Genomic DNA, 26,719 nt, shown 5'->3' with positions numbered 1-26,719 from the left:
ATGTAGAGAGTGGACTTGAGGACATGGAGAGGGGGAAAGGTAAGCTGGGAAGAAGTCAGAGAGTGGTATGGACATATATACACTACCAAATGTAAAGTAGATAGCTAGTGGGAAGCAGCCACATAGCACTGGGAAATCAGCTCGGTGCTTTGTGACCACCTAGAGGGGTGGGATAGGGAGGGTGGGAGGGAGTCGCAAGAGGGAGGAGATATGGGGATATATGTTTATGTATAGCTGATTCACTTTGTTATACAGCAGAGACTAACACACCATTGTAAAGCAATTATACTCCAATAAAGATGTTAAAAAAAAAGAAAGGTACTTCTGTAGATTTTCCTTTTTTTCCCTTATGTTCTTCCTATTTTGCTTCGTATTTAATTTTGAGAAAGCTTGTCTTGGATTGTTAGAAAACATTTACTGTGCTGGGAAAAATCATGCTGGAACCAACACAACTTCTGGGTTAAGCTAACATCATTTCTAAATGCACGTGAAGTAATTATGGCAGAGAAACACATATGTTGCTGGACAGATAGATTGGTAAATGTCTGACCCAGGTACTGGCATATGTGACCCGAGTTTGTAGTAGGAGTAGTTGTAATAGTTGTGATGGTGACAGCTAGCAACATATACTTAGGCTCATTATGTGCCAGGCATGATGCTATAAACACTTAGTATGGACTGTCTCCTTTATGCACACAGACTCTATGAAGTAGATAAAGAAACAGATATTTTAAAAGATTAAATATTTATCTCTGCCCCAGGTTACAACATTGTTAAGTGGTGAAGCTCGGATTTGAACCTAGATCTTTCTGACTCTAAGGCTTCAGCTTTTAATAACCACAATAAAATAATATTTCTCATCTAATGAAAGTGTGATGTGATTTTGCAGTAGTAAATGACAATGCAGCCCACTGGTCTTTATCCAGCTGGCATATGTAAACATAAATGTTGATGACGTATGTACCTAGAAAACCACTGAACATTAGAGAGTGCTTATAATTTTTGCAGATTTAGACTTCCTGGCTAAGCTGGTGAGGGAAATCTTTGCATATGGCCAAAGGAGAATTCCAGAAGTGTGACACCTTCTCAGTTCTTTCCAGCTGAGTCAGAGGCTGCTGTGATGACTCAGGCTATGCGAGGGCCTTGGAATGGACACTCAGGCACACTTCTGAATTCCACACACGCATCAGACTGTATGGGGCGGGGGTGGAGGTAATTATCACCAGGGAATTCATACTCAATGTGATCTAGGACTTCAGGCATGGATGCCAACCAAATAATTTTGGTGGAATTTTGACTTTTCATTTAAATTCTATTTAACAACTATGAATTATTCACTCACCACATGTCTGGAATTAACTATGCCAAGTGTTGGAGCTACAAAACGGAATAAACTGTCAAGACCTCACACGCCCATGGAGCTAAATGTAGGCATTTCATTGAACACACTCCATGCTGGGCACTCTTCTTGGCACTTTACATGTATTAACTCATTTAATTCTCACAACCCTATTATATACGGACTAATGTTCTCCCTATTTTATAGATGATGAAACTGAGGTGCAGAGAGGTTAAGAAACTTGCTGAGCAATTTGTACCTAGGATTTGGACCTAGGCTGTTTGAGTCTGGAACCTACGTTCTTAGCCTCTTCCCTAAACTCTCTGTAGTAGAGGGAGACAGAGAGGTTAAAAGTAATTGTAATGTGGGGCTTTAAGAAAAATTATAGACATATGTATACAATGGACTATTAGTAGAGGAGAAAGTGACTAATGCTGCCTCGGTACTAGGGAGGATGGCAGTCTGGGAGGAGTGCCAGTTCAGCAAATCCTTCCTAGTGGATGTCAAATGGCTGTCAGGGACAGCAGATGAAACAGCACAGGCAAAGGCACGGAGGTGGGAAATGGCCTGGCGTGCCTGCAGGTTGCTACTGTTGAAATCGAAAGGCAATAAGGGGGCTTCTCTGGTGGCGCAGTGGTTAAGAATCTGCCTGCCAACACAGGGGACATGGGTTCGAGCCCTGGTCCAGGAAGATCCCACATGCCGCGGAGCACGTAAGCCCATGCACCACAACTACTGAGCCTGCATTCTAGAGCCCGCGAGCCACAACTACCGAAGCCTGCGCTCCTAGAGCCCGTGCTCCGCAACAAGAGAAGCCACCGCAATGAGAAGCCCGCGCATCACAAAGAAGAGTAGCCCCCGCTCGCCACGACTAGAGAAAGGCCACGCGCAGCAGCGAAGACCCGACACAGCCAAAAATAAATAAATAAAAGAAAGGCAATAGGGTAGTCGGCAGGAGATGAGTGCATAGAAGGAGAGAGATCAAGGAGAGGAAGAATTTCATTCTGTGAGTTGGCCATACCAAGGGGTTTGTTTTCAGGTGGGCAATATTGAAATAGGTTTTAAACGGGGTGGTGCGGTGGTGGTAATGTAACACTTGATTTGCCCTTTTGAATCTAGCTGGGGTTGAGAGGTAAGGAAAGAGGGTAAAACCTACACGTAGGGTCTCCCAGTGAGAAACCAAGGCCCTGGTGACGGGAAGGGGGAAGGAAGGGTGAGTGGAGAGATTTTCTGAGGTCCACTGGACCTGTTGATTCAGGGGGGTGGTTTGGGAGAGGGGGTTTGCTCATTATGGTAAAGCTTGATTCTCATGGAAGCCCTCACTATGTGATTTAAGTCAGCTCTACACCCTTGCCCAGGAATTTGGACTTAAAGGACACTACATTTATAGATGTATGGGACGTGACTGAGGTTAAATACCGAATTCTCAGTATCATTATTTTCACCTTCCTTCCTGTAGTGACAAAAGCTCCCCACCCCCTGCAGAAAACAGCAATGCTTTACTCTGCTGCTGACTATGGGTTTCATAATATATCATACATGGTCCCAGAGCAACTCTGACTATTAGCTGGGGATGCCCACTGACAGATAATTACCACCTGCTGTTCCTGCACTGTAATAATGATCATTTATCTCCTTTTACCTTATTTCTTTAAAAAAAAATTACTTATTTGGTTGCACCAGGTCTTAGCTGCAGCACGTGGGCTCCTTAGTTGTGGCATGCGAACTCTTAGTTGTGGCATGCATGTGGGATCTAGTTCCCTAACCAGGGATTGAACCCAGGCCCCCCCGCATTGGGAGTGCAGAGTCTTATCCACTGCGCCACCAGGGAAGTCCCCACCTTTTACCTTGTTTCTTGAAGTAACATTCGAAGATGGATAAGTTACCCTACTCCTAAGATCAGTGGAGAAAACTAAGAACCAAAAGCCAAAAAGGAGTTATATTTCCATGCTTACAGCCTTCTCCTCACCTTCAGCTGGTTGGTACCTGCCTCTCTGCTCTATCCCACATACTAACGGGGAAGCTCTCAGGCTCTGTGGAGCCCGAGGAATGTTTAGGAGCAGAGCCCACTCAGCGAAGGGCGAGGCCACAGCTGGGAAGATGACTCACACTGGATCCAGAGAGAAAACAAATGGTCTCAGAAATTTGGTGGTGATGGGTAATGGTGGGGGAGGAAGATACAGGGAGAGGGGCCACTGCCTTTTCCAGGAAATTGGTAGTGAAATAATTCTAGTGGGAAAAGAATTGTTAAAAAAAAAAAAAAAAAGCCCACTTACTGACACAAGAAATCAGATCATTAAATCTTTCCTTAGGAAAGAGGGGGTTTTCCAGCCCACGGAAGTAGAGCTTTAGAACGCCAGCAACTGAGTTAATATCATGGTTACTCTGCTCGTCAGCCAAAGGGTTTTCACCTAAAAAAAAAAAAAAAAGAAAAAAGAAAAATTAGTTACATACACATTGCTTCTCTTTTTATCTCTGAACAAAAATGTTTCTATACTCACACACACATTTCTATATATACATGTATCTTCTAATTATGTTTTATGGAAGATTATATGCTACTAAAATTAAAATAACTGGTTTAGATATCCTACCCCATGATTAACCTAAAAATAGTTGGTTAAAATAAAGTTTTTTTTTTTTTTTATCATATGCTACCAAATAATCCCTTACAAATTACCTAAATCTTAAAATAAAGTATTGTGGGATTTATAATTGGACCCAACTTTTTTTTTTAAAGCTAAAATCTGTTATATTAGGTTGACATAAATTCAAATACTATATTCTGTGTTTCTTATTCTACTGGGGAAAAGAAACAATATAGGTCTGTCTGGCTACGCTATATGGATCAGCAAAATGTATCAGAAATACTACAGGACTCACCTAATTGTGAATACCGACAATTAAATAAATACTTCTCAAAGTGGCATGGTGGTGTTCACAGCAGACTTGAAAGCTGCTTTCAGCAGTGGGAGATTTTGAAATCAGAGAGAGGAATTTGAAAATGTACCTTAACAGTACCAAGGAATTTGCATAAAAAGTGGAAAATTTAAAAATATATCACAAACATGAAATTATATTATTCTTTATGCTAAACACTTTAAAATGATCAGGTAACTGACCTGGCTTGTCCACCTCCCTGAGAATCAAACTGAAATAAAATCCTTAAGAAGTTCAACATAATGTGCAGCCTTAAATCAAACTCCGTTTTTTTATTCACAGGTCTGCTCTTCTAAAGTTCACAAAAATTGTACATTGAATTTTAACTTTTTTTTTTTTTTTGCCTGTTGGGGCAGCTTATTTTCAGGGACCTGTGGTTCCTTTTTCTCTGCTTCAAGGGTAGGAAATCATTGAACACGAATTCACCAAAATATTTTTTTTTGGCCCACTGTGAGAAAGCCTTACCCAAAGGGATCACAAACAAACAACATACTAGGGGAATGTTCAAGGAAAAAGAATAAAGCATTTTTGCTTGCAGTGGCTGGCACAGGAACCTGAGGCTTTACTGCATTTCAATTTATCTTGAATATGGTCCATGTAAGAGACTTGGACGCTTAGCCCTAGAGAGGGGTGGCCGCTTGGCTCTATGCACACTGTAAGAGGCTCTGCAAGAGGAAAAACAATCTGGCTCCAAGTTCACCTCTTCACCCAAGGTTTGAAACTGGCTCTGTGTCAAGTCTGGGTTAGGGCAAATGGGACCAAGAGGGGCTGCCTTGTCTCCAAGCCTCGATGCCCCTCCCTCTGCATCCTTGGCTTGACTTCCAAGCAGAGGCAGGAAGGTGCAGATGCATCCAGAAGCAGACACAATACAAATCATTATAACTGGAGAGCATTATTAGCTAAGACCCACTCCTAAGGAGTTAGGCATGGGCTTCCCAGGTGGCGCAGTGGTTGAGAGTCCGCCTGCCGATGCAGGGGACACGGGTTCGTGCCCTGGTCCGGGAAGATCCCACATGCCGCGGAGCGGCTGGGCCTGCGCGCCATGGCCGCTGAGCCTGCGCGTCCGGAGCCTGTGCTCCGCTACGGGAGAGGCCACAACGGTGAGATGCCCGCGTACCGCAAAAAAAAAAAAAAAAAAAAGAGTTAGGCACTTTCATGGATTATACCCAATTCTCACACCAGTCCTGGGATTCTGCAGATGAGGAAACCGAGGCCAGAATAAGAGATGAGTCACTTGACCCAAATCACATGATTAGTGAATGCAAGAGTGTGATTTGATTCTAGGTCCGCTTGATGCTAAAGTGCACGGTTTTGCTAATCATAATGTTCAGGAGGACTTATTTAGCCAATTGGGAATAAGAGTAAGGCACCAACTAAGGTCACAGGGAAGGAGTCTGGGGATGGTAATAAGAGGAAGGAGAGTTCCTGACAAAGGAAACAGACATGAAGCTGGGATGAGTCACCTCAAACAGCTGCTATGCAGGCCCAGGGCTGTTCTTGCCACTCTTCTAGAACCTTTCATGAGCCACCTTTGACAACGTGCTGAGGATTATCAATGCCAGTCCTAAACCAGGACACAAAACTCATGTGCTCTTCTAGACTTGATAACAAGGTCTTATGATTTTGGCTTCATTTCTTAGCTATTCTAAATAGACTCTTAACTCAACATCCACAATGAAGTAAATGCAGAGAAAGGTTGTGAAGATATACAGGATAAGTATGCCACTCCACTCTACAGAAAATGATGACTTTTTAACAAGGTTTGCTTATAGGTGCAGACATGCAAGTACCTCTCTCAAATGAATTTTTAATATCATTGACTTCCACCTGGGAACCAGACACTCTGAAAATCCCCTGATGCTGAAGACCTAAAGAGAACAGAAGGGAAAGAGCATGAAAGACCCATCATGTCCTCCAGGTCCCCCTTTTCCCAACAATTAAGTATTAAAGGGAAAGACATTTACTGAAATACTCCTAGTAATTATTGTTTAAAATAAGAATATTGCAGTTTAGGGCTTACCATAGAGATTGATGAACCGAATACAGCTTTCCACAATGAGGGGGATGATCTGTCCTGAGTCCTGGGCAAAGAGATAGAAACCAGTTGACCGCAAAGAAGAGGCACAAATCACACATAACAATAAAGCTCATAGTTTAACCCTACTTAAAGACTGACTTTTACTCTTTTAGATGATCATCTCCAAACACACTCCCTCTAAAATATTCCACAAGGGCCAAATATCAAATTATATTTAACTGAAGGTATGTTTCAGTTCTGGGGCAAACCAAATTAAATACATTGAAGGCAATCATGTTTCAACTTACTCTGCTGTGCCTAAAGATGTCAAGCGAATTCATCTTTGCTACTGTATGTAGGCTTACATATAGAAATGAATATATAAATCACTCAGTTTTTAAAAGGTTATTTATACAAGTAATTGATCTAATGGACCTGAACAGAACTCTGTGTATTTTAAGCACAGCATCTTAGGACTGACTGACTGTACTAGTCACCAAACACAACCATTCAGCCATCTCAGGATCTTCTCTGTGGCATCCCTGAGAGTCCACCATCTAGAGGATGACAGTTATAGAAGGGCTTACGTGTTTCCAGATCATAACATGAGAATTGCTTTAGAGCTGCTCATAACGTGTCATGTATTTATTTAGTTGGCATCAGAACTTACTGATCCTTAGAGATTTTTCACTGTTATTTTTTCATGTTTTAAGGATGGAGAAAAAAATGGCACCAACGCACACCCCATTAGATTTCGTTTTCTTAGAAGGACCATCTCTTAGCCTTCTTTCTCCACATCTCATAACATAGTCAGTGCACTCTACTGAGCAAATGTGAATTCTGGAAATGTATTAAGACATGTACAGGATGACAAATGAAATGAAGGAGCTGCTTAGGTCACAGTTAAATATGTATCAATGCCATGCACTCCATGTAGTTAAAAAAGGTTACTGACTATGGAGTTATTTTTCATGTTCTTTTCAGGCTCTGCTCTTTCAGGAATTAGAGCTTTAAGGTTAACATGGAGGTTCAAAATGATTAGCTGAAATCAGGCACTAATTCATGAGGACTTTTATTCTGCAACACAAGAAGAATTTGGTTGTCTCAATCTATTAGAACAATTCAGAATCCACTAACCTTTCCAATTAATCAACAGGGCAAAGAGTGGGAATAATGCAGTCCAGCAATCTAACTTTTTACCATTCCTAGAATGGGTAATATACTTCTTGAGGAATGATTTCATTTTCGGTTTTAAGACAATCTCATCAGTGTATAAACCAGTTAATGGTTCAATTACTTCTGGAGACTGCATTAAGTTTCTCTAATTAGTCAATTTGTTTCAGGAATGTAAACTTTATTAATTGTGGACCAGTTGGCTCAAGGATAGCCATATAATTATATCAAAACTTACTAAATATGAGAGGGGATTTTTCTTTAGGATACAACCTTTTTTTATGTGAACAATTCCTATAAAACTGTAATCTAAAAGAGCAACAAATATTTAAATGTAAATGATAAAAGAATATTAGTTTGCAACAGCTGAACTTAGGATTAAAACAAAAAGAAAAACCAAGATTAAAAGGTTATTAAAAGGAAAATGTCTGCATTCAGAAAGTTCTAAATAAAAATGTGTTAGGTTTGTGTATTATTTTAAAAATATTTTCGTCTTCACATTTGCTTAGGCAACTGCTAATCTTTCAGCTATCATCACTATTTCATTCAGATATCATGAATTTTGGAGTCAAAAAGTAATGAATGTGCATGTTTTAATTTAATTTCATGGATGCCAGATGCTTTGGTAGAAAATATTTTACAAGAAGTGAAGCAATGGGCTGTGCTCCATCAACCATTCAAACGAATGCCTTTGTGTCTCAGTTTCCCCATGGGAAACAGGAAAAGTGGTGTTTTTCTCGCGGTGATACTGTGGGGACCTCAACTGACTGAGCACTTTTCAGTGTAGGGATCCCTGTATCCACTGTTTCACTGCTAGGACCAAAGATTCTTTAATATGGCATCTGGGACAAAGAGGAGCTCACATAAGTGAATTTTCCACGATAAGTGGTTTACTCCCACTTTCGTGCCTAAATTTGGTTTCCTTTAACTGTTCTTAATGAAAAATCTTTTAAAAATATAATATGTGCTTTCCTATGACTTTAAGCAGTCATTCTTGTACTGTGCTATCAAATATAATGGAATCACACATCTGCTTCTTTGAGCTTTTCTATATTCTCCTTCTCTGCCAGGCAGTTGCATAGCCCAGTGCTTTCATTTTATCATTCCCTTCTCTCCATCTAGTGTGCCCCCGCTTGTGAGCCCTGGGCTGGGAAACCAGATAATCAAATTTGACAATAATTTCATATTAAATTAGAGCCAATAAGGCTCTTCTGGGTTTAAGGCTAATGGCATTGGATTCGTGATTGCTCTGCAGGTTGTCCAGTGACTTTTCACTCAATTCCAGGGTTAGGGCTCAGTTTTAAGGTTGCCAGATGCTTTTAATCTCTGGATGTATGCATGTGTCTCTCTGTCCGCGTGCATGTGCACACACACATACATTTTTTAACGATTAGTGTACATATCCAATAAAAGATCTGTCTTTAAAGAAAGCAAGACAGCTGTAACATATTGTTAAGGGAGGTTATCAATGATGTGGTTTCCTGTATAAATTTAGTCTTCAGAAACACTGCGTCCCATGTCATAAAATGTTAGCTATGAAAGAGTAAGTTCTTCTCTTTTTTGTATAACTTACATGAGGGTCCAAAATCCAGTATTAAATGTACATTTGGTATTTAACATTGACTCTCCTTAATAAAAGCCCCTGACGCAAATTTAGTATGTTTGCCAAATACATAATGTAAAACTTAAGAGTTTATCCAACTCTTCTTAAATCAGTGTCTGAGTTCTATGATTCTTTTCTAAGTAAAGCTATTTATAAACCTGTCTAATTTCCAATTGCAAACACTTTTCTTTTAAAGACCTTAAAAAATCTAATTAAAGCCAAGCATGACTGTGATTTGAAAATGATATCAAGAGCGAAAGAGGCTGTGCCCTCGCTTCCCTCGAGCACTATACCTGATGTCTCGCGTGTGAATTCCTTCGTCCTCGGCTAGAAGCGTTATCAGAAATACAGGATGAAAAAGACAGAGTAAACATAGCAGAGATCCAGATACAGACCACAGGGTCCTACAATTTATCCAATATAATGAATTCCTCAAGTCATGGGAAATCGAAACTCGTTGTGCTTCAGAGCTAGCTTAACGATGGACTTTAGATATATTTTGTGCCACCTCATTTGCATGAGTAGAAACAAAACATTTTATCAGGTAGCTCTTTTTGTACAAATTATGGCTTTTTTTTTTTTTTAAGAAAGAGGGCTTTCTCTTTTGCCAGTATAATAATACCCACATTTATTCCCTCTTCTGAAGGCACTCAAACCAAATATTCTTTCCTCTCTCTGACTTCAGGAAATATTATATTGATTTTCTGGGAAAGCAAAGAGCCCCAGGACAGACTTGGACATAATGACCTGCCTCCTTTTATGAGAGGCTGAGACCATTATAGTAAGAAGCGTGGAGATCAGCCACCCAGATGGCTGGTGCCAGTACCTTGATGAATGTTTCCAAATCCCCATTAAACAACTTAGCATTATACTGTGAGCGGGGTCTGGACTTCCTGTGTTTCTGGGGCTTAGGGGGAACATTTGGAGGCCTAAGAGAGGGAATATAATTACTGAGCATGGCAGAAATCAAACAATAAATGAAACACCCATAGGTCACATCAAAATTACAAAACACAGGAATTCTTGTGTTCCTTCCCCACCCCTACCCACAGAGGAAAACAGTCCTCCCCTTTCCCATTTATTTACTTTTAGTTATATATCAAAAGCCATACCAGCTATTCAATCAGACTATTCTTTTCTTGTAGTTGTAGTTGACATTTGTTTGCTAGTTTGTTTTGAAGCGGTCATCATCAACAAATGGAATTAACTGCGAGCTATTTGGCCAAAAGTTACATACCGAGGTTTGTGTTATTCGGCTTACAAGTGACACAGAAGACAACAGGTCATAAAAATTAGGACTCTGATAGATCCCAATAGAGAAATTAAATATAATATTTTTAGTTACAACATAATTCTTCAATGCAAATAACATGACATCTGTTTGATATCCCTCAGGTAATTAATGGGATTTTATTTTATGCAAAAGTAGCTATTAATGGGTCACAAGTGAAAAATAGAGTTTTGTTTCAGTGCTATTTCTGGGGGGTAGTGGGTCCCGGCTCACATGAATTGTTATTTCTTTAAAACAGACTAGCTCATCACCTATTTGTAGAGCATTAAGATGCACCCATTGATTATTTTCTGGACTCTCTCCATCTCCAGTCTCCTTGCTTTGATGGATAAGTCAGTCTCTCTGGCATATGGACATCCAGGGTACCAAGTACCATATTTAGAAACCCTGCATCATCTTGCTCTGTAACTGGAGAGAGGGAACCTCTTCTGCCCTCTCCCTCTACGGCAAAGAGGGCCAGGATTACGTGACTCAACTTCAACAACTGTGCTGCAAGGAATACATGCAAGAAGAATCCCAAAACTTCTCTCTGGACATTCCAATCTAAACTCCTTCTTAAAAGGGAAGGCTGGTTTGAGGATGTACACCACACTTGGAAATCAGGTAAAGCCCTTTATTAAGCTGCAAACTCTCTAGGAAGAATTGCCTTTTCAGTTCATTAAAGGTCTGAAAGACCAGTTTAGAAACAAAAGCCCAAGAGTTTATGTAGAAGCCTGGCTAGCTTCCTAAGGTATTATCATAGCAGTCAAGAGAGGTAGGGGAACAAACTTGCTGATAACCGCCTTCCATAGCCAAATTCTAAGGCTCTCCCAACAGCTGGGCTCCTATGACTAATGGGGTATAAGGCAAGCAACACCTGAAGCTCCACGGCGCTTGAGAGGTTAAAAGGAGCCCTTGCAAGTGTCTAGAAGCAAACATGTCACCAAGCAAGTCACAGTCTGCCACTGCTGAAGTTTCTGAAATCTTGTTTATACACTGAACAAGATTTGCACTGAATTCTATGCCATTCACCGAGGAAAGGATCTGGTAGGTATAAACAAACAAAACAACTGCCCACCAAGGAATTTAACCGTATGTGCTTGATTTCATCCACTCTTTTCATTATTTTAGAAGTATTTTAAAATATAAACTTTATTTTTACTCAGATATGGTGAGGCAACAGATCAGAAGACAACTGTTATTGGGAAGACGGTTTGTTACTCACAGTTCCCAAGAGTTGGGGGCATGCTACTACACGGGGGAGGGGGGCACACGCAGAAGCACCAAGGTCGCTCAGGAGGAAGGAAAAATGAGGGAAAATATGAGCCTTTGTTGCGGTTCCCACGGGAAGGAACAGGCAAGGCAGGGTAAGCGGGTTTAGGATTGGCTAGTCCTTGAATAATTTTGGTGGGCCCTGGGGGCACGGGAGCTGTCCCTATTTGGTACCTGGCCTTTGGGTGACTGGGGAAGAGGAATGGTGGCCCTGAGGTGAAGACTTGATAAAGGAGGTGGCTGAGAGTCTGGGCTGTGGACTGGTTGTTTTATACCCAAAAGGCACACTTGTAAGCAAGCCCTTTACTATCTCTAGGAATTGACTGACTCTCAGAGGGGCAGTCCCTCCAGGGTCAGTAAGGCCCCAAGATACCAAAGCATCAAATACAGAAACTAGAAAATGTGGTTATTACAACAAGGTCCAAAGAACTTCACATTTAATGCTATCTGGAGCAGTTGATGAAGCTAAGGGAATAGGAACACAGGCTCATTTTGTTTGGTTACTGATTAGTGGGGACAAGCAAATGTTGTAGCTAGAGCTAAAGAAGCCCCCAGTGGCACTGGATAATTATTCCTGCATCACTGAGAGATGCAGAGAAACTCCTGGCTGGGGCTAACGGAGAGATGTCTTTTGAGTCTTCTCCCCAAAGCCTGAAAATTGCCTCTCTTGACACATCAAAAGTATGAGACAAATATGAAGCTACTAAAGCTGTGAGAGGGATCTGAGGTTAAAATAAACTGCCTGAGTGCTTATCAAGGTACTTTCCACGGCAGAGCTGGCTCCCCAGGCAGACTGGTGCACGGATGGACCTGGCTCTGCCACGTACACATCAGGTGAACAGATTCTACGTTCATTCAACATTCGAATTGTATGACTCCTTCTGGTTGCGTGCCTGCCACACAACTTCCAGATAATCTGGCTTTCTAGGTAGAATGCCCATGTGGATGAGAGGAAATACCAGTCAGGGTGATGTGAATATCAAGTCTGTTGGGCAAGTACAGCTCTCATTGCAAATATATATTTGCACTCCTTCCTTTAAAAAAACTTTTAAAAAAGTGCCTTATGTTAATTATAATTTAGAAACAGGTAAAATAGTTGATAATGCAAAGGGACACTATATGTGAAAAAAACCACATATTACTATGCAGGAGTAATATGCCTCTTTGTCACTGACACAGGGAAGAAAAACCTCAGTATTTTCATAAAGTTTAGACAAGTCAGTAGCTGTATCTTTCTAGTTGGTTCACCGAGAAGTAAGAGGGGTTTCCTTTTGAATAAACTGCCTAGCAGGAACATTGCAGAACCTTAAAATCAACTTGCCAACTACTGCAACAGACACACCAGTGTTCTAAATGCCTCCTACCTCAAAGAGAACTCAACTTTAAAAGTGTGAATTCTTGCTATGTCAATTAGAATAATTTCTGGCTGTTGTACAAATGTTGACAGAGAAAAATAAAACTTGCCACAAACTTTCCCCAACCCAAATCAGAACCTGCTTCCAAAAAGGCTTTTCCTTCTCAGCAGTAGCATCAAAGTCCTTCTAAGAATTTTAAAAAAGGGGAGAAAAAGGAGGAAAAAAAGAAAGAAAGTGCAATATGATACTAGGCATTAAAAGTTAAATTTTTAAAGTAAACCAAACAGGGGCAGAGCTAAAATCCTAAGAGTATTCAACATAGCTCTAGTTTTTATACACCATACAGGAGCAAGAAGTAACTAACACAGTAGATATTTGCATAATATTGCTTGCTAATTAAATTATCAAATCAAAAATCCTATCAGACTCTTTCTAGAAACTTAAAGTGTTTTGGATTAGATAAATCAAACCCATTCAATTTATGTCTTTTTTTTTTAAACTGAGTCTGCTCATTAAAGAGCTTTACAATTCCACTGGGAAACCCTCAGATCTTCCAGAGCAAATCTGGTTTTGTGAGAACCCCCAACACTTCATGTTACTGTTTTGTCAAGCCCAAACTATCTTCCATGTTCATTAACAAAATATCTTCATTCTTGCAGCATTTAAATGGTTGCTTGTTAAAAGAGATAAGAGAGTGAGATGCAATGAGTTATGATAAAATATTTTCCTACCTTGTAGTCATATATTCAGCTCTATGACCTGCAGAAAAAAAAAATTAAAATAAGTCAACTGAGTGGCATCCGTGCAATGCATTGGGCAATCTTTTGTATCATCTGTCCCTTGATTTATGATGCTGAGTTTATAATAACTTACACATTTTATGGTGAGGAGCATGAAGACAGTATATAAAGATAGATAAAATATTCAAAGTAAATATTTCATAAAATCTATACATAAAATTTAATAAATTCTATAGATTAGAGAAACGTATTTCACTTGGCAATATGAGGCAGGGAGTTTTAATTAATTAATTTATTTATTTTTTGCGGTACACGGGCCTCTCACTGTTGTGGTCTCTCCCGTTGCGGAGCACAGGCTCCGGACGCGCAGGCTCAGCGGCCATGGCTCACGGGCCCAGCCGCTCCACGGCACGTGGGATCTTCCCAGACCGGGGCACGAACCCGTGTCCCCTGCATCGGCAGGCGGACTCTCAACCACTGTGCCACCAGGGAAGCCCAGGGAGTTTTATTTTTTATTAAATAAAGAAATAGCTGCGTAATCTTTTTTTTTTTTTTTTTTTTTTTTTTAGTTTTTTGGCCGTGCCATGCGGTATGTGGGATCTTAGTTCCATGACCAGGGATTGAACCTGAGCCCCCTGCAGAGGAAGCTCAGAGTCTTAACCACTGGACCACCAGGGAAGCTCCTGCTTGATCTTAACTGTAAGTTCAAAGATGAAATACAAATAAAACACATCCAAGATTTGAATGTTAGTTATTCCCCGCCTTGACTGATACTTGTGAGAGAGAAGCAGGGGGTCACGTAGGGTTAGGAGAACTCAATTTCCTTTTCCTTTAGATTAAATTGGTGTTTATTCTATAATATGAAATCAGGGAGAGAAGTTGCATTTTATAGTCGGAAATGACATTTGCAGATATTAAAGTACAAGGACATTAAACTATGCTACATTCCATCAACTTGTAAGCTAAAAGCCTTTCACAGAATTCTCTGTCACTTAAAACATGAGTTCTTATACATTCAGGCTTCTTGATTTGTTTTAAATAACAGCTCTGTATTTTTGTGGTGCTCCTACAAACTGAGGTAATTTCAAGTTTGAATATGTCTATGGGTTGCTGTCTGTTCTCTCTTATATTTAGGGTGGAGCAGTGGGAAGGGGTGTGGGAGAGTTAAACCATTCAACTTGTTTATTTGCAAAATGATGATACGGTCCTGAAACAGCCTGAAAATACAGCTGGCAGAGAAGGGTCATGTTGCAGCACAAACAGGTGAGACCAGCCCATAGTATCACAATGCGTTGATTCAGGCTTGTAGGGCAAGGCCAGTGTAACAATCCGTAGAGAGAGCTGCCTGGTTGGGAATGGTGAATGAACACTGCCAGGCTGCAACGAGTCTTTTACTCTATCATCTGCTTTTGAATAACAAGTGACATAAGGTATTTTGCTAATACCCATTTACTAAACAAGGGGCACCAGTTCATATCAGAGAATACCTTTCTCAAACAGATCCAGGCTACAGTTAAGTCTTGGTAGAATCTGTCCTTGGCCATGACTTGGGGTTGGGGTCGGGGGAAAGGAGAAAAATCTGATTTTTCCTCCATTACCCAGTTCTACCTATCATTTAACTGGAAGTCCCTTCCTTCTGCTGGCCTTCTGCTATTTTGGGGAACAAGAAAAAAGAGACGGTGGACACAGAACTCCAGAAGAATTTATAGCTATTTCTAAGTGGGAGAGGTCTATCAGAAAGCGGAGAGAGCAGACGGTGAGCTGAGTGTGATGTCTTACAGGATAGCCTTCAGCAGGAAGCTGGCTATACAGGGTTAAAGCACAAGGAGAAGACAGTGCTGGAGATTAAGATTTAAAGAGTTACCACCCTTTAGGTTGTGCTGGGGCCATGGGAGCTAGCTGAGATCACCCAGTGGGTCAGTAGAATGAACAAAGGATGGAAGGCAGAGGAAATAGCTGGCTTGTGCTGTATTATATTCTGCCATTCTGCATACTTTATTACAACATAAAAGTATGACATAAACTATATATGTATCAATAACAACAATAAAAACAGCAATGTCTACTATTTATTAGACACTGTTCTAAGCACTTTCTCTATAGTAACTCACAATTTTCACAACTTTATGAAGTAGGTACTATTACTATTTTTATTTTACAGAAGAGACTGAGCATAGAGAAGGCAAGTGACTTGCCCAAGGTCACATGGTCAGTATGTGGTGGGTCTGGCACTAAGGCTCAGGTTTGTTTTAATTCTAGATCTGAGCTCCCAAGTGATACTGGGCGGGCCAAAAAGTTCGTTCTGTTTTAAGTGAAAATAAAAGACATTTTTCATTTTGCCAAGAATTTTATTGCACAATGTATTCACTAACCGAATGAACTTTTTGGCCAATCCAATATACTGTAAAATGTTAAGTCTTTCGTTTTCCCCAGCAAATACTCTGAAAGATGCTAGAAGACAGGTAGAGACTATGGCTTACATTATCTGTCCACCTCATATGGCTAAAGCCAAATACAAAATACTGAAGATTTAATAAATTAAGTAAATTATTAAACAAATCTAATATCTATCAAATTAAAGAGAATCACAGAGGTTAATAACTTTCAAGTGATTCAATGATAAAGATGTTAATTCCTTAGAAATGAAATGCTTTATAATGTTTTGCTATTTTGTTAAAATATCCCAACTGAATATTCACTAGAGTTAGAAAATGATTATATAAAATGGCTTAAAATCATTTTGCTCCATCCATCCATGGTTAGTAGTATTTGATAAAAAATTAAAAACCTATAAAAGATACATTTTGATCAATGAGTCAAGAGCAAGCTTTGCAAGAACTATCATTCACAGTATAACTGCCACCACCGCATCCATCGTTTTTTTCTGCTAATAGTACTGAGTGTGTCTTAACTGGTGAATGAGGTTTTCTTTTCAATCAGTATCATCATTAATAGATCAATAACACGCAAGCTTAGAAGAATCTGTTTCCCAGAGAAATGTGAACGCTTCCAGTGGTCTGAGGATTAAATTTCAATCACTTTCTTTGGAAGGCTACTTAATTATTAAGAACAACAGAGAACTCCTCCTCCCACCCCAATGCAAGCCATTTGGAAGAAAAGAATGACCCATGACCCAGAATTATCTTGTTCTTGGTACAAGCACCTACTTTGACTACTTTTAAAATTTTACTTGAGAATTAGGAAGAGAATTAGTTTTCATGCCCAAATGTGTTTTATGTCCACAGAGTAAAAGGAAAAACCGAAATATTAATTTGGTTGCAATCTGAGTCCCCAAACTAGATAAAATATTTAAAATGTGCACAGGTCAGACTGAATGGAGGTACCCTAGATTTTGTCCCTAACGAATGATGGATACGGACTCCCGGTGTTACTTTCCAGCCCTTTTTCTTCCTTAAAAATACCAACTACCTGCAGTGCTTTTCTAAAAAACATAATTATTCACAATCAGCTTCTCTTTTGAAAGTATATTTGTACTCTTACCCAAAGACAGACAAAGGATTAAGTGAGGATCATCTATTCAATTCCTTTGTCAGAAACCTTATGCCTGGGTCTAGAAACAATGTAACATGGAACTCAACTTCCAGTATTAGATTTTCTACTTTCAGCAAAAATTACACTGATATTTACACCCCCTTAACTCCAAATGCTGCACTCAAAGAAGCCAATGTGAACACTAAGGCTCATTACTAAAATAGAAAAGAAAAAAAATTTCAGTGCCTCAGTTTATATAGCTCATTTACCGTGTTCGACTGAACATCTCCAATTTAAAAACAAAGACATCACAAAATGATATAATGGTGCTGCTGAAGGATGATGAAGATGATGAGGACGATATTGGTCTTAACAACGCATGATGTGTTTCCTTCTATTTCGGATGTTTTCAAAGATGTGGAATTCTGAATTTTGACAGTGCCACTTTAACAGCCCAATCCAGTCGCTTTGCAGTGCTGTAAATCAAAGGACTTACTGGGCCACTGGTAGCCTGCCAAAAGTGAGCAAGACAGGCCAAACACGTGTCCGCAGTTACAGTTTCAGCTGTGTATGATCAACTGCTAAATCCCTGAGTTAGGCTCTGTTTCTTTTACTATGAAGGCAGTTTTTGTAGCAATGAGCCTAGTATAACTCGGAGCTGTGATTTCTACATAAAAAGTCAGGACTGTCCCCAAACACATTGTTTAATACTGTGCTACTAACCTTAGTTGGCCAAACCCAGAGTCGGATCCCTTCTTAAGGGCTCACCATTGGATAATCTCACTGTGGTACAGGCGCCATGAACTTGCCTGGTCTCCTTTGGTGTAAGCCTATTAATGTGAACAGGGCTTGCATGGAAAGTCAAAGGGCTCACAATGGCCGAGCTAAAAGGTGGGGCACGGCCCCCATGCTCTGCGTGTCTCTGGGCAAAGCCGCCAGCAACAAGCCCATGCAGCACAACTGTGTGCTGCCAAGCCTGCACGGGGGGCAGGGCTGGGGACCAGAGAGGTCTGCAGCCAGGGGGTCTGCCGGCACTGGGTGAGAACCATCCAGTTTCTTGCACAGAATAAACCCAGTCCAGCGAACGCCTGGTACACGTGAACAAGCTTGTGTCGCTAGGACACCGGAAACCATTGAAAGTAATTACAAGATGAAGACATCCTGGCATGGAGCTCACAAGGTACGATACAGCTTTACACAGTTCAGCAGCTGAAGACGGAATCTGGCGTACGGATTCAGTGAACTGGCTGAAATAGAGCCCTAGCCAAAATGGCATGTAAAATAATATCAACCGGTGGGGCTTTCTCTCCAGGAGACATAAGGGAATCTACATAGAATGAGGACCACAAAAGTTTCAGAATGGGATCCCAAGAGTATTAACACGTGTCTACATGCAGTGCCAAGAATGAATTCACCCACTACTAAATTCCCTCCAACTCACAATTTCTTAAATGGTGTCTCCAGTCCTGTAGGGAAGGACTTTGTGCCTATTAAGTATTCATCTGCACTGAAGATTATTTATGCTTTGGGACTGGCAACAGACCTTAGGGCATCACTGCAATATCAGGCATTTGTGAAAAGTGGAAAAAAGAAAAAAAGACTTTACATGATATCATGAGGAGAACAAAGAAAAAAGAGGACATAATTGCTGAGGTAAGTCAACTATTCAAAGAAAAAAAGGGCTTTTTTTTTTTTAAGGTTCAAACTTCTGTTACAGAAGAACTGAAAGATTAGTACAGGGAACATTCCTACGCCCTTCACTTAGATTTCCCAACGGTTAACATTTTGCCATAATGGCTTTATTTCCTTCTCTCTCCCTCTCTTATATATATCTTTTCTCCTGAACCATTTGAAAGTAAGCTGCAGACATTATGACACTCAGCAAGCATTCCTTAAGAATAAGAATGATCTCCTTCATAACCATAATACCATTATCATATCTAGGAAAGTTAAAAATTCATTAAATAATAGCATATAATATGCAGTCTATATTTAAATTTCCCCAGTTGTCCCTAAAACGCCTTTTATAACTTTTGCTTTTTTTTTTTTTGGTACGCGGGCCTCTCACTGTTGTGGCCTCTCCCGTTGCGGAGCACAGGCTGCGGACGCTCAGGCTCAGCGGCCATGGCTCACGGGCCCAGCTGCTCCGCGGCACGTGGGATCTTCCTGGACCGGGGCACGAACCCGTGTCCCCTGCGTCGGCAGGCGGACTCCCAACCACTGCGCCACCAGGGAAGCCCAACTTCGCTTTTTGATTCACAGTCTAATGAAGGTTCACATATTGTATTTGGTTATTTTATTTTTAAAGACAGTTCTTAGCCCTTTAAATGTTATTTGTTTTTTTTCTAAGTGAAATTGGCCTTTTATCTTAGAGTCTGTCCTCCTAACTGCAATACACGGAGTTTCAGGTTATGATGATCTTTCTCCATGTGGACATTCCCAGAGGATAATGGTCGCTTAGAGGAAACCAGGAGATAAGGTGATGGAAACCCTGCTTTATGGCTAAGGAAGGTTCTAAAATGGTAGGAGGCAAGAGTTTAGGTCAAGGGAGCAAACTCTTTTTGGCCCAAGTTATTTACACAACTCAGTCCCCTGATTTCCCTCTCCCATCTGTATTCTCTTTCATTTTTTATAACTTCCAGCAAGATCTAGTGTGAATAAAAGATAATTAAATGTATTACAGATTATGAGGTACTTATGACAGGAACTTCATTTGTGTTTTTTTTTCCCTTTTAAATTTCATGAAGATGAAAAGGGAAGCAGTAACATCTACACTGTACCCTTTACTTTAATCCTTTTTTTTCTCCTCAGTTTTCCCATCTGTAAAAATGGGGAAATTAATAGTGCCCAGTTATATATATACAGCTCAGAACAATGCCTGGCACAGACAGGGCCTTGTGTTAGTGGTAGCTACTGTTGTTTTTGGCACCATTAGATACAGCAATATGCTTAATAGAATTCGTTTGCTTCTCAAGTAAAACCAATGCCTACTGAAAGAAAAGAAAATCACCCAAACTGGTTTAACTGGTTTCTAGAGTCCAAACAGGCATTAGATGGGACAACAGATACTAGTCCATTTAAACAAAAGGGGTGGGGCTGGAAGGGTGGGGAAGTCCAAGAAGGAAAGGAAGAAGTGACTGGGGGGCGTGGGGTCAGCAGGTGGGAACAGGTGCAGCTCCTTCTGACTTCTCTCTTCCTAGGAGCACTGTGCTCTGAAGACCCTTCCTCTGGAGCTCTGTGTTGGCTAGATTTCCCTGTTCTGCTGAGCATCAAGCTCATAAAGAAAACAGTTCCAGGGAGAACTTGATTCTTACACAGATAAAGCCACATCCCAACACAGTGTTCTCTGCTTCTTCCAGCACAAATTCACAGTTCACACTCTTTATGGAATACATACATGACACAACATATAATCCAGGTCATCTCCCCAACTATGTCAGATAACTGACCTTCTCCAAGGGTCCTCTGCAACAAGTCATGCTTGGCTTGAAGTTTTGTGATGAGATTACTACCCTCCAAATATTCTCTGAGTTTCTGCAAAAGCAAAGATGTTTTTAACTTTTAAAAAAAGTATTCAGTGTCCAGGAACTTCCCATAGGATATCTAAAATCCAGCCACTTTTGTCTTTTAGATCATAGAACCTTGCTAAGCAAAGTGTTTTGGCATCAGCCTATTAGAGATATGGGCTCTCAGGTGCCTCCCTCCCCAGACCTACTGGAATCAGAACCTGCATTTTTAGAAGCTCTCCTGGTGACATGTATGTTCATTAAATAATCTAAAAGTTCTGTTTCAGAGCGGTCCTCTTTAAATTTGTCTGCATATCAGTACTATCTCCTAAACCCTATCCCAGACCTAGTGAATTGGAAACTCTGATCTTAGTAAAGAACCCCAGGTGATTCTGATGCAACTCCAGAAACAGTACTTGGGGCCCCCAGATCTGAGCCCCAAGAGTGGCTGGGGAAGCAGCAGGCATACCATGAAGTAGAACTGCTCAGTCTCCTGCTGGTTGGCTCTTCTCTTGGCAATACTGGGCTTACTCAGGTAGGTTTCAGAGACAGTAGACTTCACAGACTCTGTGGAACGACTGTGCTGGAAGCATTCAGAAACATCGTAGTCCTCGATGGTGACCATATCTTGTATCGTCTGCAAGGTGGCCTCAGTCGTTTTCTTAACCTGGGAATAGGAGCACATTTCTCAGGTTAGTACCTTATTTCGTGAATCCCACAAACAGTGAGAAACTGCTCTGTCAGGTACAGATGGGGGCACAGGCCCTGCCCCCACCAAAGTTCAGAGTCTATTGGGGAGAGAGACAGGTAAACAATACCCCATGTCACCAATATAAGGAGAGGCTTTATTCAAAATTATCCTGAGGAGGATATCACTTTATAATTGAGTTCCTGTAAATCACATGTATCACTGAGTACTCTCTCAATTACATTTTCTGTTTTTTTTTTTTTTTTTGTGGTACGCGGGCCTCTCAGTGCCGTGGCCTCTCCCGTTGCGGAGCACAAGCTCCGGATGCGCAGGCTCAGCAGCCATGGCTCACGGGCCCAGCTGCTCCGCGGCATGTGGGATCCTCCTGGACCGGGACACGAACCCGTGTCCCCTGCATTGGCAGGCGGACTCTCAACCACTGCACCACCAGGGAAGCCCACACTATCTGTTTTAAAGGACCTTTTAAACTGAAGTGAAATTACATACAGAAAAATGTGCAAACCGTAAGTGTACAGCTTTATGAATTATCACCAACTGAACACACTCATGTGACTACCACTCAGATCAAGAAATATAGCACATTATGAGTAACCTGTGCTTCTCCCAGTCACCACACACACTTTCCTGCTCCCCAGAGGTAGCTACTATCCTGATTTCTAACCTCACATATTAGTTTTACCCTTTTAAAATACTTTATATAAATAAATGGATTCTTACAGCATATATTATTTTTGTTTTGTTTCTTTTGCTCAACTTTATGTAGTAAGATTTATTCATTTCTTGTGAGTACAGTATTTCACTGCTGAATATTCATTGTAAGAATACATCATAATTCATCCCTTTTACTGCTGATAGATGACTTATTTCTGGTTTTGGGCCACTATGAATAATACTGCCAGGAACACATTTTTGTTGGGCCACACATACTTGAGTAGAATTGCTGCTTATTGGGTATTCCAGACTGTTTTCTAAAATGATTGCTCTAATTTGTATTCCCACCAACACGGGAGCATTCCTATTACTCCACATCCACAACAATTGGTATTGTCAGTTTTAAAATTTTAAACCATTGGGAATTCCCTTGCGGTCCAGTGGTTAGGACTACATGATCTCATTGCCGAGGGCCCGGGTTTGATCCCTGGTTGGGGAACTAAGATCCTGCAAGCCGTGTGGCATGGCCAAAAAAGAAAAAAAAAAAAAAATCACCTAAAAATTTAAACCACTGTGTTGGGTGTGTAGTGGTATCTCACTGTGGTTTTAATATGTATTTCTCTGATGGTTGAGATTGAGCACATTATCATATGTTCAAGGCAATTTAGATTTTCTCTCTTTGAAACGCTCTGTTAAACCTCTTGCTCAATCTTCTGTTGGGTGATGAGCCTTTCTCTTTACAGATTTGTAATACGTATATGAGTATTATATAGTTATATGTAGTTGCAACACATATAGTTATATGTGTTGCAAATATCTTTCCCCACTCTGAGCTCTGGTTTTTTACTCTTTCTATAGTGTCTAGATGAACAGTCTCTAATTTTAATGTAATCAATTTACTTGCCTTTATAATCAGTGCCTTTTGTGTCCTATTTAAGGAATATTTTCCTATCTCATGGTCATAAAGATACTGTTCTATGTTATCTTCTAGGAGCTTTTAAATTTATCTTCCGCATTTATCTTCCACAATTAGGTTGTACTCCACCTTTGCTTATCAAAGTCTAATGTAAATCAATAGCTTTATCTTTTTCCCAGACAATGTACAGAGTTTAGAACACCTTAAAACCATTTACTTTTCCTGACTTATATGCTATTTTTGTAATGTTTTATAATAGGATGTATTATATATGTAAATATTTGTATACATTTAAATACAAGACATTATTATGATATAGTCAGTATTCATTTAGCTTTATCCATATATTTATTAAATTCTTTGATCTCTATACCTTATATTTTTAAGAACACCCTTTAGAAATTCTTTCTTTTAAAAATATAGTTGATTTACAATATTGTGTTAGTTTCAGGTGTACAATAAAGTGATTCAGTTTTATATATACACACACACACACACACACACACAAATACATGTATACTTTTTCAGGTTCTTTTCCATTATAGGTTATTTCAAGATATTGAATAGTTTCCTACGCTATACAGTAAATTCTTGTTGTTTATCTATTTTATATACAGTAGTGTGTATCTGTTAATCCCATACTCCTAATTTATTCCTCCCCTTCCCCTTTGGTAACTACATTTATTTTCTACATAGAAATTCTTTTTAGCATGAATCCTCTAGTGGCGAATTTTGCTTTTGTTGATTTAAAAATGTCTTTTATTTCACCTTCATTTATGAAAGATATTTTTTCCTGGTTGGAGGTTATTTTCCTTCAGTACATTTAAAACATCACTGTACTTTCCTGTGGCTTCCATGTTCCTGTTGAATGAGAAGTTTACTATCAGTCTACCACACCTTGAATGAACCCTGCTTTCTTTCTCCAGCTGGTTTTAAAGTTTTCATTATAGTTTCACTATAATGAATCTAGGTAAGGATTTAAAAAATATATTCTGCCTGGAATATTTTTGGACTTCTTGAATTATGTGATACTTTTCTTAAGCTCTGATAAGATTTCAGCCATTATCTTTACAAATATTGTCTCTACTTTCTTTTCTATCAATATTTTCTGGGAGTTTAGTTAGTATGCTAAAAATCACTGCGTTCTCTGTATCTTACCTTTCTCTTCATATTTTCTATCCTTTTGTTTTTCCATGCTGCATTTTGATTACTTCCTTCAGATTTGTCTTCTATTTTGATAATTCACTCTTCAGCTGTGTCTAATCTGATGTTAAAACCATGCCTGATTTATTAATTTGGGTTACTGTATTTCTCAGCTCTAGAATTTCTGTGTGGTTCATTTTCAAATCTGTTATTTCACTGTTTATAGGTTATAAGAGTGCCCTGCTGAAATCTAAGCTTGACTTTTAACTTCTTGAACACAGTAAATAGCTCTTTTACAGTTTTTTTCTGGTAATCCCAATATTTAGTTCCTGTGGGTATATTTCTATTGTCTGTTATGTATTCTGGCTATCACTCATGTTGTCTTTTCTCCTTATGTACCTAGTTATCTTTGCTGGACAGTTTCTGTAGAGTTATTTGAGGTCTACGGTGAGGTTATCATCCTGAGAGAATGTTTGTTTATTTTTCCAAGCCATTAGGGGCACTAATAGTTCAGAATCACTGGATTTTATTTCTGTTCAAAATATTTGATGCTCTTCCTTTTGGGAACATATGGCTCCGTATGTCATGGGTTTCAGGCTTGGCCATGTACCTTGTCCTGGATAATGAAATGTGCGAGAATCAGCTGAGTGACTCAGTCCACCACTACAGGAAGCAGAGATATGTTCGATTGTTTTTTTTGTTTTTGTTTTTTTTTTTAAACAACAAAATACTGTTTAGGGAAGAAACAATAACAATCAGTGCTAGTTTAGAGGCTTAAAGAGGTCATGTGATGGAGCAAATTTTAACAGGAGGCAAAAATTAAACAGATTTAGTCATTATTCCTGAGGATATGCAAATTGCAAAGGATAGACACTGGAAAAAAGCACATTAAAGGTGATTTTTAAAATAACATTATAAGTACTTTAAGAAAGTCATGATTATATATCTATAGGCTGAATGAAGAGACTCACTATCCTGTAGGTGACATCAGTAAGATGGTAGAATTAGAGGTCCCCTATTCATACACTCCCACAACAACAATTTGGCAGCCATCCATGGACAAAAGTGCATTTGTGGGGGCTTTGGGATCCAGATAGGAGCTGGTAAAACCTTGATGGAGCCCACAGCTGCCAAGGACCCATTTGAGAAAGCTGGCCCATGCCCAGGTGGCAGGCTTGCCAACTTTGGCCCTGGCTACAGACCCAGAAATAGCCTGTCCGCTTGTAGACGCAGCTACAGTCCTGTTTGGCCTTGGGCCTGCCACCAGCACTATTTGCCAAGGGACCCGAGAGGAGTCACGCCCACCAATGTCCCAAGTAACAGGCCCGCTGACCTCAGTCCTAGATTTGGACCCTGTAGTAGCCCATGATGCAGTTCCAGTCCCTCTCAGCCCTGGTCTGGGAGCAGTGCTATTGCCCAGGGACATGCTGGGAGGCACACCTGTCATTGCTCCCAGAGGCAGACCTGCCGACCTTGGTCCAACTGCAGATCTTGAAGTGGTCCTGTAACCTGGCTCCAGATGAGCCCCGCTGCAGTCCAGGGGGCAGTTCTGCTTGACCAGAAACCAGGCTGAAGACACGTCTATCTGTGCTCTGGGGGCAGGCCCGCCAACCTCGGTCCAACTGTGGATAATGAAGTGGCCCTGTAACTTGGCTCTAATACCTCTTAGCAATGGCCTATGAGCAGTCGTACCCATCCGAGGGACCCAACAAGAGACAAGCCCATTTGTATGCCCAGAGTCAGGCCTGCCAAACTCTGTGCAGTTTTGGTTTTTGAAGCAGCCCTGTAAGTTGGATCCAGTCCCTCTCGGTAGTAGTCCAAAAGCAGTCCTGCCCACCCAGGGACCAGGAGGGAGACATGCCCATCTGTGCCCCCAGAGGCAGGCCTGCAGAACTTGGTCCCGGCTGTGGACCCTACTGCAGACCTGTGACTTAGATCTAGGACTGCTCAGCTGCAGTCCAGGGCCAGTCCTGCCCACCAGGGACCTGTCCAGTGACTTGGCAGGTGCCACACCCACCCAAGTCCTCGGTAACAGGCTCACAGACTATGGCCCATACTGTGGACCCAGCAACGGTGAATGTGATTCCTTGTCAATCGCTTTTCTTTTTTTTCAACTTCCTTCTCAGAAACAAGAGTGTCATGGTTAAATTTGGAATTATCGGGAAGAATAAAGGATGTGACAGAAGCCACCAGATACAATGGCTGGGACTATGTATTATCCCATGGGACACTCCCGATGAAGAATAACACCAGCTCTGACACACACACACAAGCCATGTTCATAAGTCACAAGGGGGAACATAATGAAGCAGATATGAAACAGCTCATATGAGGCTTGCAATGACTCCCCATTAGTAGCAAGGAAACACAGTTGGGTTTGGTAGAAGGAGAGGCCAAAAACATGATAAGGAATTATGAAAAACCCAAAGAACACGCTGTACTGGAGGAGTGTCCAGGTGGCCTGGACTCTGACAGCAGATTTCTGCGGCCTTCTGTAGACCGCCTCTTTTGCCTTTCTTCTCCCAGGACATTACAATTATTAGAGAAAACAAGAAGTTTCCTTCTCCAAACACACTGATTTAGTTTTCTAGGG

General features: G+C 40.6%; 1 protein-coding gene across 2 annotated transcripts in view; it reads right to left on the bottom strand.

Moving 5' to 3' along the window:
* The window catches only part of SRGAP1 (SLIT-ROBO Rho GTPase activating protein 1), a 274,993-nt gene that overhangs the window by 37,571 nt on the left and 210,703 nt on the right, over positions 1–26,719 (bottom strand). Inside the window, exons 9-15 of one of the 2 annotated variants that reach the window (XM_004276587.4) lie at positions 21,177–21,374; positions 20,651–20,735; positions 13,701–13,728; positions 9,899–10,001; positions 6,300–6,360; positions 6,070–6,147; positions 3,616–3,750 (exon numbers count right to left, since the gene is read on the bottom strand). In XM_004276587.4, the coding sequence (XP_004276635.1) occupies positions 3,616–3,750; positions 6,070–6,147; positions 6,300–6,360; positions 9,899–10,001; positions 13,701–13,728; positions 20,651–20,735; positions 21,177–21,374 (688 nt within the window). Of the gene's footprint in view, positions 1–3,615; positions 3,751–6,069; positions 6,148–6,299; positions 6,361–9,365; positions 9,400–9,898; positions 10,002–13,700; positions 13,729–20,650; positions 20,736–21,176; positions 21,375–26,719 lie in introns of both variants that reach the window. The other variant, XM_033440537.2, reaches the window with a different exon arrangement.

The sequence above is a fragment of the Orcinus orca genome, chromosome 11, assembly GCF_937001465.1.
Source record: "Orcinus orca chromosome 11, mOrcOrc1.1, whole genome shotgun sequence".
NCBI classification, from domain to species: Eukaryota; Metazoa; Chordata; class Mammalia; order Artiodactyla; family Delphinidae; genus Orcinus; species Orcinus orca.
The sequence above is the reverse complement of the archived record's forward strand: the minus strand, read 5'-3'. Positions and strand labels throughout refer to the sequence as shown.